The sequence below is a fragment of the Hylobates moloch genome, unplaced genomic scaffold, assembly GCF_009828535.3.
Source record: "Hylobates moloch isolate HMO894 unplaced genomic scaffold, HMol_V3 SCAFFOLD_4, whole genome shotgun sequence".
Taxonomy (NCBI): Eukaryota; Metazoa; Chordata; class Mammalia; order Primates; family Hylobatidae; genus Hylobates; species Hylobates moloch.
The window spans coordinates 93247908-93262876 of record NW_026652279.1 but is presented as its reverse complement, the minus strand read 5'-3'; the positions used below and the strand labels follow the sequence as shown (position 1 = coordinate 93262876).

Genomic DNA, 14969 nt, shown 5'->3' with positions numbered 1-14969 from the left:
AAACTTTTTAGGCACAGGGTGCTTTGGTTTTGGATATAAGGCTGAACCTTCATCAGGCTGTCAGTAATCACTGGTCCAATCTAATACCTATTAGAAAGACTCAGCATAGAGCTAAAATCATGCAATTTACAAGTGAATAAGAAAATATCAATCATAGTTCTTGCTCTGTAAGGAGCGTCCAAGGGGATTGGTTGTTTCTTGCCAGCTCTCCAGGTAGATATCATTTATGCTGACAACTTTAGTACCACCTACTGGCTTTGTAAAACTTTCTGATAGTAAAAGAACTAGTGTATCAATGCTAGTTCTGCTCTCCCTGGGGAAAGTTACCATGTGCGCCAGACTGTCTTGAGATTTGTGTGGGCGTTGATGTACTCTTTGGGAATAATACTGGTTAGGTTGGTAGTTCCACAGAGTTACTGGGACCCAGGCTCCTTCCAGTTTTCCAGATCTCCCAATCATAGGGTATGACTCTTTTCTACATAGTCTAAGATAGTAACAGACATTGAGTCCACATTTCAATTAGCAGAAAGGAAGAACAGAAAGAAGGCACACCCCTTTCCTTTAAGAAAACTCGCCATGACTGGGCACTGTGGCTCACGCCTATAATCCCAGCACTTTGGGAGGCCGAGGTGGGCGGATCACTTGAGGTCAGGAGTTTGAAACCAGCCTGGCCAACATGGTGAAATCCCATCTCTACTAAAAATACAAAAATTAGCCAGATGTGCTGGCACATGTCTGTAATCCCAGCTACTCAGGCTGAGGCAGGAGAATCACTTGAACCTGCGAGAGGGAGGTTGCAGTAAGCCAAGATCACACCACTGCACTCCAGCCTGGGGGACACAGTGAGACTCTATCTCAAAAAAAAAAAAAGAAAAGAAAACTTGCCAGAAGTTGCATTTACCATTTCTTTTTTTTTTTATTTTTATTTTTTATTTTTTGAGACGGAGTCTTGCTCTGTCTCTGGATCTCAGCTCACTACAACTTCCGCCTCCCGGGTGCAAGCGATTCTCTGCCTCAGTCTCCCGAGTAGCTGGGATTACAGGTGCCCACCACCACGCCCGACTAATGTTTGTATTTTTTTTTTAGTAGAGATGGGGTTTCACCATCTTGGCCAGACTGGTCTGGAACTCCTGACCTAGTGATCGCCTGCATTGGCCTCCCAAAGTGGTAGGATTACAGGCATGAGCCACCGCGCCTGGCCTGTATGTACCATTTCTTCATGTACCCCATTGGCCAGAATTTAGTCTGATGTCTACATCTAGCTGCAAGGACAGAAATTTTATCTTTTTTTTCATAGGCAGTTGTGTGGCAGATAAGTATCTGGGGTTCTTTGACTACAGAAGAAAGGAAGAACAGATATTGAGGGACAACTAGCAGCTTCTTCCCAGGTATAGGGAAAAGCATGTTGAAAAGGGAGTAAATAAAAGATGGCAGGCAAAGTAAGATACTCCAGATTGTAAGAGGTGGATCCCGTGGGATACTAGGATATGAAACTTACACTTTCCCATGAGTCTGAAAGACAAGAATTCCTGCTGGCATTGTTACTTGGTTATCTCAATTGCCTTGGAACAGTGGTTCTCAAACATCTTAGGATACTTGCACTCTTACATTATTGAGAACCCCAAAGAGCTTTTGTTTATGTGGGTTATATCTATCAATACCAATGTTTAAAATTAAAGCTGGGCAATTTTTAAGTATTTATTCATTTTTAAATAATAAATCAAATACATGTTAAGATAAATAACATTTATGTGAAAAATAACTATATTTGCAAAACAAAATGTATTGAGTACAGTAATTTTGGAAACCTCTTTGATGTCTGGCTTATAGAAGACACCTGGGTTCTTATATCTGCTTCTGAATTCAATCTATTGTAATGTGTTATTTTGGCTGAAGTATATGAAGAAAATACTACCTTACAAAGATACGTATTTTCGAAAGGAAATACATATCAGAAAGTTTAACAAAGCCAGTAGGTGGTACTAAAGTTGTCAGGATAAATGATGTCTATCTGGAGAGCTGGCAAGAAACAACCAATCCCCTTGAACGCTCCTTACAGAGCAAGAACTATGATTGATATTTTCTTACTCACTTGTAAATTGCATGATTTTAGCTCTATTTCAATAACTTTTTCAGAAAACTGTAGATATTCTTCTTTGATACTACATCAGAACTTTGCAAGTAACTTCAACAAGTAGTAGTTTCATAATAGTCTTTTTAATAATGTGTATTTTTCCTATCCTTTTACAGTAAAAGCCCTTTATATAATATCCTTGTACCTTGGCTGGATCTTCTACTTATTCTTGATTTTGTAACATCATCATTGGTCATCTGGAAAATATTGCTTCACTGAGTTATGAAGCTTCCAAATGTTGACACGTGTCATTATATAATATTTTTAAAATCACATTTGTAAGTATCATCACCAATCTCATCAGATAAGTCTTTTAAGTGTCAAGGGAACCTGTCAAGTTCACAGTTTACCAAAATTCTAATTTTCTTTCATCTGGAAGCTCCAGTTGTATATTGGCAATGAACACTGTGAGTTGTTTTCGTAGAAGTGACAGGCTCACGCACATCTGAATAACCAGCTAGTTCACTTTGCCATTCAGTCACACAAGTACTTTTCCTTGAGGCCTCCATCATAATCTCAAGTAGCAGAGTGCTTTGTATGTATGTCCCGTTTATACACATACATTATTAAAAAGACAGATGCTCAAGGGTCAAAATTTAACAAAATTAATAATTTGCACTGCTTCATCAAGGACATTCTCAAATAAAATTGGCCATTTTTAACTGGAAGTGCATGGTGGTAAAGAGTACAATGACCACTGGTACAGTTTTTCATCACTGCCTTGTTTCTTGCCACTGTTTTACTTGTTGCTTTTGCACCATCAGTGCAAATGTCAACCTTCTGGAGAAAAGCAAATTATATCAAAACTATGGAAATAGCTTTGACTTTGTAGATTGCCTCATGAGTTTGGAGGACTCTCAGGGTTCACTGGTCACACGGTGAGAACTGCTGCTTTAGACAGGTGCCAGCAAGCAAATACAGCAAAACAAGGAAAATAACTAGGAGGAGAAAAAAGGAGACAAAGGGTTATTTGTTGAAGATAGGATGTCTACCCATAGTGGTTCAGCACAAGATACACATTCAAAATCAATTCCTTATACAGTCAATAGCCCAGTAGAAAATATAATGAGAGAAAAGGACGTTGTTTGATTATCTATGATTGTGTGATATAATATATTTACATGTAATACACAAACATATAATTTTTGGCTGAACCATGTGAAAATTAATTGTAGGCATCTTGATACTTCAGCCCTAAATTCTTCAGCATGCAGATCTCAAAGACAATCTCATACATAATCACATTGTAATTACCATATCAATGAAATTAATGTATAATTTCATATTGTCATCTAACATCCCAAAAATGTCTTTTATAGTGGTCGCCTTTTGTTTGGGATGCAGATTCAAGATCCAGGCAAAAATGTTCCACATACTGGATTTGCCTGATTATGTTTTCTTGATTAGATTCAGGTTAAACTTGTTTGACAGGAAGGAATATTACACAGGTGATGTTTTTATACGTCTTAATTACAACAGGTCAGGAGGACTTAATGTCAGGTTGCCCTTGATAAAGCTGGTGACTACCAGATCTCTCCATTATAAAGGTGCAATATTTCAGCTAAGATATTTTTGGGAGGAATGAGATGAGAAAATTGCATGCTCAATTTAATAATAGTATGTAAATTTATAGTAATTAGTATGAGATTCATGTAAGACTAAAGACATTAGTGAGAGAATAGAGAATCAAGAATAGAGACCGGGGGAAGAAAGAGGCGGGAGGAAGGAAGGGAGTGGAGAAGGAAAGAAAACAAAAAAAAAGAATGGAGACCCACATACGTATATGAACTAACTGTGTGGAAAAAGGTCATTGTTCATACTGGTGGAGAAAGGGTGGATTATTTAGTAAGTGATGCTGATACAATTGACTATTCATCTGTAATACTGAAAATTAAAAACTAACCATACAAAATATGAATCTTATAGAAGAAAATACAGGATAATATTTTTATAATATTGGCAAGGACAAGGTAGAAACCTCCCTCAGCCAGGCACAAAACCTAGAAGCTATGAATGAGACAACGGTAGTTTCAGCCATGTCATAATAATAGTAAACTTCTACATAGAAAAAGATACCGTACAAAAAGGTAACTTGCAAAAAGACAAGTGGTAGACTGGTTGAAATTATTTGCCATATATAACAGACAAAGGACTAATACTCTTAGTATTGAAAAAGCTTCTACAAATCAGTTTATAAAAAGAAAACCATATCTGTGTGTGTGTGTGTGTGTGTGTATGTGTATATATCAAAACTACAAATGGCCAGTAAGTAAACATACTAACACATTTATTGAGTACTTAGCAGAGCTAGGCTCTGCTATTTTGACACTCATGTATCTGTAAACAGAATGACAAAGATTCCTGCTCTCTTGGAATTTATAATCTAATGGGGGTGGGAGTGCATGCATAGGTATTTATATTCCTCTTAAATAGCACTTAAATTTCACCCATTAGATTGGCAGAAATGAAAGAGGCAGTAATCCAGTGGAGACGAAGGGATGTGGAAAGGGGTGCATTGTTGTGCTTCAGGCATTGGTGTGGTTTGCTCTGTGCAGAGCCATGGGCAAAATGTTGAGTCACAGTTCTCTGTGCCCCTTTACCCAGGATCTCTGCTCTCAGTAATCCCTCTTTCATAGAACTTAATAAATGTGCGCAGACCTAAGTACAAAATTATTGTAGCACATTTTGATAGTAAAAAAATGGAAGCAGTCCAAATGTCCATAGATAGGAAAATGCTTAAATAAACTGTGGTACATCCTACTGTTGAATATTTTACAGTCACTAAAAAGAATTGGTCAGCACTACATGAATCTTTGTGAGAAAATATCTACTATGTATGTGAAAACCCGAGTTGTGGATCAATGCGTGTAATCCCCTACTGGCCAGGTCAGGGAAGGCCATGGGACCCCGTAACGCATAAAGGTCTGTGAGAAGTTAGGCCTCCTAACAGTGAGCACTAAGGGGAGCACGAGAAGCGGGGAATGCTATCCATTGTGATCCTCTACCAGGGGCTCTGTTACAGTAATATATAACAAATATGTGTTCTATTTATCACTTTTTAATAGAGTTTTTTTAATTAGAAAATAATCTGGAGAGGTTTTTAAAAATACAGATCTCCAGCCAGGCATGGTGGTTCACACTAGTAACACTGGCACTTTGGGAGGCCGAGGCAGGTGGATTGCCCGAGCTCAGGAGTTCAAGAGCAGCCTGGGCAACACAGTGAAACCCCATCTCTACTAAAATACAAAAAATCAACTGGGCGTGGTGGCGCCTGTGTTCCCAGTTACTCAGGAGGCTGAGGCAGGAGAATCACTTGAACCCAGGAGGCGGGGGTTGCAGTGAGCCAAGATTGCACCACTGCACTCCAGCCTGGGTGACAGAGCAAGACTCCGTCTCAAAAAAATAAAAAATAAATAAAAAATAAAAATACACATCTCCTTCCCTGCTTCACTCTAGGGCATTCTGATAGAGAGGTCTAAGATCGGTCCTACAGGTTGTTTGTTTGTTTGTTTGTTTTTTAAGCTTACCAGAAGATCTCATCAATCAAGTTTGGGAAGCACTGCTCTGAACAATTGAGCAAGTCAATCCCATAGAAGACTTCACTTCATTAAAAATAAAAAGTTTATCTGCTTTTTTCTCTATCTCTCTCGTAATGTTTACATTTTGATTCTTGGTCTGTGTTGCTCTGGAAGCAGGAATCTCTGGGTACTTGCTTATTCCAGGGGCAACTGTTTTTTCCTAGCCAGAGTTCAGTCCAGCAATTCGGCACACCCAAACAGATATGGGCTATGAAAGGAGGTCTGGACCCATGACAACCATGGCTTGCTTCTACTCACTAGTGCTGGGACAAAGGGCACCTGCCCTCCTCCATCTGCTCATCCTGGAAGATCACCTGGTTTCCGTTTATTTAAATAAGTGTATGTAAGAAACTTTTAACCACTAGTCATTAGTTCTCAAATTTATCTGCACATTTGGAATCACCTGAAAACCTTCAAAAAATACTGATGCCTGTGCCCCACTATCAGTGATTATGAGCTTGGGATGTGGCCTGGGCTTCGGAGTTTTAAAGAGATACCCAGGTGATTCTAAAGTGCACACAAATTTGAAAAAATTTTACTAGTCCCTTTTGTTTTATTAAAAAGAATGATACCAGCCTGCTCTGCAGAATCCAGAACAATCCTACACCTTGGCCAGGGGCAGACAGCTCCTCTGCGCTGAAATAGCACGTAGGTAGCCTGGCCAGGTGTTCAGCCACAAGTGTCCCAAGACCCATCGCTGTGGAGTGGACCCTCTTGGATAGTTCTTAAAAGAGTAGCAATCTGTTGTTCACTAGTGGCCATGGCCTGTTTTTTTCTAAGTATCTAGAAGACCTTTTATTTGCTTTAAAATTTAAAATAGAACTAGAGTGAGTGGTATTATTTTTTTCATTTTGGATATTCCATAAGAAATAGATGGTTGAGCAGGTGCCAGAAGGAGATTGCTGAGCTAAAGAAAATGCAAGTGGGATGCCATTTTTTATTTTATAAAGAAAGACACCATTTGGTGCTATATACTTCCTTGGATGTATTTCAGCAAAAGAATCTCTTTAGAAGCTGTTGTTGACAGATGCTTTAGGAGAAGCTGAAATATTGGCTCATATGTCTTCCTTTTAGTCAACATAAAGGAATTTATAAGCATACATTTCAGAAATTTGCCCAGCTTCATTGTCTACAAAGCTGTTTTTATTCTGGTCACATTCACTTTAGGTTACCTACTGCCCAGTATAATTTCTGAGTCTAGTGCCTGTGGAACTTCAGCCTTATACTTGGAAAAGCTTATATTTTGGCAAAATAAATCCTAAAGGTTGAATTGAGAGAAAATGATTCTTGAGTTCTCTTAACCCAATTGTTTTAAGGGGAATGACTTTTTTTTATGCTTTTCTGTTTGGATTGAGAGTCAATCTAGAGATATGGAAGGAAGTCACCCATCTTGTTCTTCCAGTTTATGTCATCAACTGTTGATTATTGGAAAGCAAATAATTTCTCCAGTCTTTATCTAGACATGTGTTTATTTATTTATATAAATATTCACAGGGCACCAGTAGGTATGTTAAGAGGCTGATCATGGACAGCAGTAAAGAAGACTTAACTTTCCCGGCCTTAAAGTTTTTAATCCCCTGGTGGATAAAGAAACAAGCATCAAGTGATCACAGTGTGGCATGCCACGCTGAATGTGTTAGAACCAATGAGGAGGGGAGCAAGGGTTCACATCTCAGACGATTCATGGAGGAGGCTCTTGGTAATATTTTCAGGCCATAGAGATCCAAAGCCTTTATACGTATAGAACATGAAACCCAAAGAGCTTTCCTAAAGCCCGAATTGCTGATGGGACAATAACTTGGCTTTCCTATCTGTCACTTAACACTCCTTGTATGGCATCACTTCTCTCGTGGATTATTGTCTGATAACATGCTGAAATGCCAATGCTTACTGCCCCTGCTTCCCACATTCCTTTCATATCCAGTTATGAAAGTGAATGAGAGAGCCCTGAATGTGTTACTGTTAGGGCACATAGCTATGTAAATGATTTGCGTTGCTGAGGGAGCTGGAGGCCGAGGATTATAGCCTTGCAAACTGTCTCAGTGTGTTACTATTCACATATCTGCTTCTGAACTTCGACTTCCCCTACCTTCTGTTCCTCTTGGTAGTCTCCAAAGAGAGAGACACATAAACAGAGAGCTTGGTATATATCTTTGCTACAGTGCTTAGCATAATGCTTTGCATATCTCAGTTTTATATATATATATATATATATATATATATATACACACACATACATACACACACACACACATACATATACAGACAAACACATGTCAATGATTTTTGATTACTTTTAGGTACAGTGTTGGAGACAGTCATTGAATACCCACTGTGAGCCTCAGGACTGTTGTACACAGAGTAATTAAGGGTTAACAGTTTACTAATAGGGATTATAACACCATAAAAAGCATTTTTCAGGTGGCCACATGCTGAGGCATTTGATTGCCAAATTATAAACTGTAGCGCCATGGGTGGTTTTGGTAGTTGTGGCAGCATTAAACAACAAAATGAGTTGTAATCAACCACAGCATCAAGATAAAAAATATTCCCCTTGTTTCATGGAGAGTTGGGAGAGTTAGGCCTCTGCTTCAGTCTTTCTAGATGCATTATTCCAGACCTACATCCATGAGAGTGCAGACATGTACAGAATGGAAGATACGCTATTTGCTAGTATGGGAATGGATTTGTCCATAGAATAAAAGAACGAATTGAAGTGCACTGCATGGAAACTTGCTTCATGACTCCAAGGTGTCTATTCCCTAACCATAAAAATAATTCTTATTTCCCACTACCTGTTCGACTTCACACATCTCAGAGTCATGCGTGTTTAAGGGACTCTCCACCTTTGTCCTTGGCCGTGTTGGTGACTCTCCTGGGCTCCTGAGTGGCCAGCTGTTCTCAGCAGACCTGTCACTGTGTGTGCATCTGCTGCTTTATGCCTGTCCTGGATGAGGAGCCTCAGCCACAGTGTGCTGACAAGCTTTTCACCTGCGGTTTCTTTCTTGACTGCTCTGTTAATTGGCCATCTGGTTAGACTGCAGTGAGTCTTTCTCTGCTCCACTCCCTCTGCCCCATTCCAGACTCCCTGGTTCCAATCTGGCTCCACATCTTACTAGCTTTGGATGTGGATAGGCGCTTTACCTTTTTTCTTTTCTTTCCTTTTGGATGATGGCTATGGAGATGAAATGAGGCAACATTGGTAATGGAATAGCACAAGGTAATTGTGTCTTCAGTGTACCCTGTTGGCTAGTGATCCTGTGTCACTCTCAGATAGGTCCTATTCAGGAAATATTTTAGAAGCAAAAGGTAGCAGGTCTAAATCTGTGGAAAGTTAGATACTACTACCTCTATCCTTCAGCAAGAGAGACAAAAAAGATGAAAAGCTTGTAATTCTAGCCCCAGTCAGTCTTTGTTTCTCCAGTGGCAGATTCTTGAGCAGTTAGCCTTTCCCATAGTGTGTGGAACCCTTCCATCACAGCTTCTGAGCCTACAGGTTTGAAAGTGAAGGAAATTGCTTTCCTTTTAAAGTTTAACCTAGATAGAATGCCAGATCTCAAATCTGACACTGTGTCATGGGTACTTTCCAAAGCAGATTTAACCAGTCTCGTGATATTTAGGGTTTATATCCATTTATGTTGTTAGCACCTTAAATCTGGCTCTTACCATGTGAGCTAGCATAACTTTCTAGAAACAAAAATAAACTAAATATAAAATAACTAGCCAGGGTGAGAAAGTCACCCTCCAGGTCAGAGCTAAGACAGGAAAGCAGCTGCCCTGTCCTGTGGCCTCCTCCCGTCCTTCCCCCAGCACACCTTTTGGGCATAGACAGTGACAGACGGTGCAGACACAGCAGGCAGCCGTGGCCTATGATCTTATGCTCAATTTCAGGGCTCAGATGGTTACCCTAAAGCTGATACGAGAAAAGCCGGGAATGGTGGAGTGTCTAATGCCAGCTTATCATGTCATCTCAAATACTGTGGGGGATCGGGGGAGGCGGGAAATGGCAGTAAGAAATAATTTCCTAATGTGATAAATGAGAAGAGTGAACTTTTCTAAAGAGTTAACGTACAGAGCATGAGCAGAGGATCCTAAAACTGGAAGGGACTCTAGAGATCACCTACCTACTTCAACCTTTAGTTTTACATCTGAGGACAGAGGCCTAGAGGGTTTGTGGAACAGCTGGAAATACAAATGATAAGCTCAAAGGTAGTATGTAGTAGCCTCTTGATCCCAGTAGCAATGGAGAATTGAGATAGCCTGCAATCTGAAACTTCTACAAATACAAATCTAACCATGTTAAAAGTACCAAAACTTTTAAATTTTAACCCTTTTTTTGGAAACTTATGTAAAGTGTCTCATTAACATTTAATGATGGCTTACTTTTTTCTTAATCTTTTCTTTCATAGAGATTCTACTCTGTTCTTGATTAACTTATTATCACAGGTGATTTGAGGCTTTGGGATATCTTGAGTTGCCATCTTGCAAAAATTCCGGATGTATTAGCCTATTTGAGAGCTACGTGTACTCTTTCTCATGAAGAGAGAGTAAAATAATATACGTCCACCATCCTTTTTCTAAAACCTTTGTATCCAAATAAGTCTCTAATTTTAGATATTTTTACATTTTAGAAAGGTATTACAGCACAGATAGCATGTACTAGACCCCCCACCACTACTACCCTGTACTTGTTCAACATGGTATCATTTCTTCAGCAAAACGTGACTGTTTATATTAAATGGGATAAAGACTATATAAATAGCCCAAAGTAAGGTCAGGTCAAGTTTTGCTGCCAAACAAACTTTGGTGTCATAAAAATAACTTGGTTTTAATAGGTTTTTAAATTTTGGAATTACGGATAAGAAATTGTGGACCTGTAGGTAACATTTGTTGCAGTTTGCTGTATGCCAGATACCATGCTAAATGCCTTATGCATTATTCATTAAATCCTCACGATAACTTTATAAGGTAGATACGTCTGTTATTCCCATTTTGCAAGTGGGGGAAACGAATGCAAAGAGGAGTTAAGTAACTTGCTTGTGATCACACAGCCAATTAAATAGTAGGCTGTGAACCAAAGCTGAAATTAACCAAATGCCTTTATGTGTCAGTCATTGTTCTGAGTACTTTACATGTTCTCAGTCATTTGATCTGCATGCAACCCTTTAAGATAGTCGCCATTATTATCCCCATTTAACAGCTAAGAGGCAGCAGGGAGATTACATAACATGCCCAAAGTCCAGTCTGATAGTGTGATTCCAGAGCATGTGTGCCCAGCCACTGTCTCAGGTAGTGTGATTTCTTAGCAATGAAACAACCAACTGTGAGATTCAGCAAAATTAATTTCTACCTTAAAGGCCAGAGAAGCTCTCCCCACTGATTCCCTCAGACATTGGTTTTGATGTTGCCATCCTTACACTTGGATCTATTCTGTGCAGATTTTGGAATTTCTTTATATAAAATGATTTACTATATGTACCTTCACATCTGCTTGCAACTACTGTATCTCATTGCCCTGCCCTATTTATTAGTAGAGTGTGAGTGAGCACTTGTCATCACTTCTAAAATGTGTACTGGCATGCCTGGGAGATGTCTGACTTTCAAACCCCACCTCCACCCCACCCCAGTAAACCAAGATCTCCTCAAGCCACCCTTGGCTTTTTGCCTAGAATAGAATCCCAGGCATAACCAACATTAAAAAACTGCATCTCTGATGTTAAAAGAGATGTAAATGCAAGTTTTCTTGTGGAATTATTCTATAAAACCATCTCATTCTCTCACTAACTCTTTGGGTCACTATTTTGAGTCAGTGGGTTACACTAGCAGTTGGAAGATAAGTGCAGTCCCCTCTGCCTCTTGGCGTGAACGCTGCAGTTAGTAGCAGGGCTTTGCTCACCTCAAGGAAGCATTTGGTTTTAAAGATGATCTGACATTGAAAACAGCAAAATAGAGTGGAATTCACCAGTAGTTACCAAAGGTTTTGTTCTGAGATCCTGGATTACCATCACGTCTGGGAAAAGTACCTTTCCTTGTTGTTTAATGCAGAGAAGAACTGGCCAGTTTACCACCACTGAGATGGCCCACTTCAGTGAAAAGACCCCAGAATTCTTCTGGTGCTGGACATGTTTCACCAGCTACTCCTAGCCCTGTATATCCAAGAGACACATGTAGTTCATTTGCCTATAAAAAAGATTTTGCTCCTATAGTAAGCACCAGGCCACCATTGCCAAAGATGGGCCCTCTAAGCTTTTTACTTTCTGTGATGGAGGGTAGTTTTTCCTGTAGGCTGTCTGTGTTATGCTGTTTTGGAACATGGCAGTGTTTAATACTGTTCTGAATCATTGCTGAGTTTGCAACTGCAGTGGGTCAAGTGTCTTCACCAAAGCGACACCTGCATTCAGTAGTACCCTGTCAGACCCTGCAGGGGAACTCGGCTTGCCTCTCATCACGTGCCTGCCTTCCTGCACAGGAGTGTCCTAATGCCAGCGTGCCCCCAGGAGGTAGAAATGTCTTTACCTTGAGACTACTAAGGCAGCATAATGCTGGTGTACCTTTTCTGGAAGCTCCGTGAAGCTCTATAGTTCGTACTTGCAGAACTGTTTTTTCTTTGTTTTTGCCTTTCTTCTTTGCCCCTCATCTCATTCACCGTGGCTTCTAAACTCCAGAGCTGTCACCACCTCTGAATGTTCCCGCTGTTTCTATTGCACTCCACTGTCCTTTTCTAAATTTGGTTTTCTCCTTGTTCTAGTTCATTCCTTTGTCACTTTTCTGGCCTGACCATTAACCAGGCACAGCTCACTGGGAGTAACCACTGATTTTTCTCAGATATTTTCTCTGTACTTGTAGGCTCAAGAGCTACCTATTTGCAGCAGGAGGTATATTCTTGTTTTTCTTCCTTTTACTTCCAGATTCAGTGCCATTTTGGTTTTCTGAGGTGGTCTGACCTCTGTGAGTGAGGCTATGCTGATGCCTGACTGCTTATACTTCACCTGTACAGTACTAGTCCACACAATTCCTATGTGGAGTGTTGTTGGCTTGATTTTGAAGTGTTGTTTGGGGTTCTCTGTAAACCAAAGTTTTATAGAAAGATGGCTATTCTACATTCATTTTTGTTTAATACCAGCCACCCTGAATAACTGGGTGATTATTTTGAGATTTTGAGAATCAGCATACTCCTAAAGTAGCCCATCATATGGCAGACACCTCAAGGCTAAGAGAAATATGAAAGTTCTCATTTGTATAGGGTCATCTTTTTGAAAATGAAAGATTTATTAACACCTGAAAAAGATAGTAAATAGTATATAAGTAGATCTAAGCACATTAATTAGCAATTTGATTGGTTGCAGCCTCTCCTAGGTAAACTTGAATCATGAAGGTACTGAAATATATCCTGCACAGAAATTCACCAGGGCAGGAGATTGAGTAAAGTGCTCCTAGCCTGGCATCCTAAAATAGAAGTGTAAGAATTTTTTTAAGTAAAAGATTATTGCATATTTATGGATTCTTTACACAATTTTTTTATTCTATAGTAGATCCTTTAGCTCCTGTATTTAATATACAGCAGAATATACTTTTTAGCTTCCTTGGAAAGGAATAGTTTTCACTGTCTGGTAATAAAACGCAAGATGCAATACATTTAATCCAAAATAAGTTACAGTCAAATAGGGCACTTACTAGTTCGAAAGAAAATATTAAATGATTCTGTTAGTTCACAGTGTAGTCAATAGCTGTACATATGAACTTCAGTAGGAAATTTAGTCCCAGGAAGGAAGAAAGGTTTAAAGTGTTCCAGCCAGTCTGTCTCAAGAATTCCAATCATCTTGATTTTTTTTTCCCCCTGGTACTCAGAGTTTACACTAGGTGGCATGCAAGGAAAGCTAACAAATTCAGAAACTCGATTCTGTGGGAGCAGGATTCTTTGGTACTAATCACGATAGTGGGTCCAGCTTTGGAGTTAACCATTTGATTTGTGATGCTTTTTCTTTTCTCCTCCCCACCCCAGGATGAAGTGTCCTCTTGCTAGCACCAATAAAAGATTTCTAATTAACACAATTAAAAACACATTGCCCTCTCATAAAGAGCAAGACCATGAACAAAAAGAGGGCGATAAGGAACCAGCGAAGAGCCAGGCCCAGAAAGAAGAAAACCCGAAGAAACACAGAAGCCATCCTTACAAGCACAGCTTCCGCGCTCGAGGTTCCGCCGGTTACTCCCCGCCACGAAAGCGGAGCAGCCGGGACAAGTACGAAAAGCGGTCCAACCGGCGGTGAGGCTGGAACCAGGGCCGGCCAGCCCTGCGGGCCTCCGTGCTCCTTCGGGGGTGTGGTGTGCAGAGAAGGCATGAGCTGGCAGGACAAACACCTGAGAGTGGCTTTGACAGTAGGTCCTTTGTTGTTTTTAAAGAGGCTGCTGGCCACGGGAAAAAATGACCTGGCAACTCTTGAGGAAACAAGTACAAAGGAGGATGTCTTGGCAAGTTTAAGCTGCTTCCACAGTGTCGTAGACATACGTATTGTTGTTTATCTTGTTTGGAAGTGTGTTTCAAAATAAACGTGTCTAGAGTTTAAAGTTTTCGGAGATTGTTAAAACTAGTTCCAATTTTTTGGTCATTTCTCAGAAAAATAAAATACTTATAAATCCTATATGTTACTTTTTGGGGGTATCACATTTAAAATTTAGAAATCATCAGTCCAGTGACCATATTATGAAAAGCTGTAGCCCTCCAAGGTCTGGGAATTTATTGAGAAGCTCTTTGATAGCCCTGCATTTGTTTTCCCTTAGGTGAACAATGTAGGAAATCCTCAAAGTGGCTTTGAATTTAATGCTCCACTTCAGTTATCAGAGGTTAAAAAATGGGTTTTGTTGTTTCCTGTGCATTCTCAAACTCATTTATTAGATAGAACAATCTTTCTATATTTAATTTTTTTAATATATAGGTCTTAAGTGGTGCTTTAAAAAGAACCCTCACAAGTTAAAAATTAACAGTTGTTTCAGTGCTAGATCTTACCAGCTAAAGACTTGTGATCCCACAATATAGTATAGTTGTTCCAGAAATCTTCGTTTTAAATAGAAGTGTTTACAATGCCTTTTTTCCCCCAGTATTGGTTTTCAATACCTGTTTTCATATACAATTACAAACCTTTCAAACCTGTATTCCTTCTTTATACTCAGGAAAATGTCACCAAGCACCCTCCTCCCCAGTCCACAAAAGGAAGAAGATGAAGATTCTGTCTCCCTGTTCCCCCTCCCCAGTTTTC

At 39.7% G+C, this 14969-nt stretch overlaps 1 protein-coding gene across 4 annotated transcripts in view; it reads left to right on the top strand.

Moving 5' to 3' along the window:
• LOC116467126 (protein POLR1D) overlaps positions 1-14280 on the top strand; it is a 45528-nt gene extending 31248 nt beyond the window's left edge. For 3 of the 4 annotated variants that reach the window (XM_058437734.1, XM_058437732.1, XM_032150581.2), the window contains exon 3: positions 13715-14280. In XM_058437734.1, coding sequence (XP_058293717.1) covers positions 13715-13982 — 268 coding nt within the window. In that variant the 3' untranslated portion in view covers positions 13983-14280. Of the gene's footprint in view, positions 1-2286; positions 2413-13714 lie in introns of those variants that run through there. The other variant, XM_058437731.1, reaches the window with a different exon arrangement.
• The last annotated feature ends 689 nt before the right edge of the window (positions 14281-14969 follow it).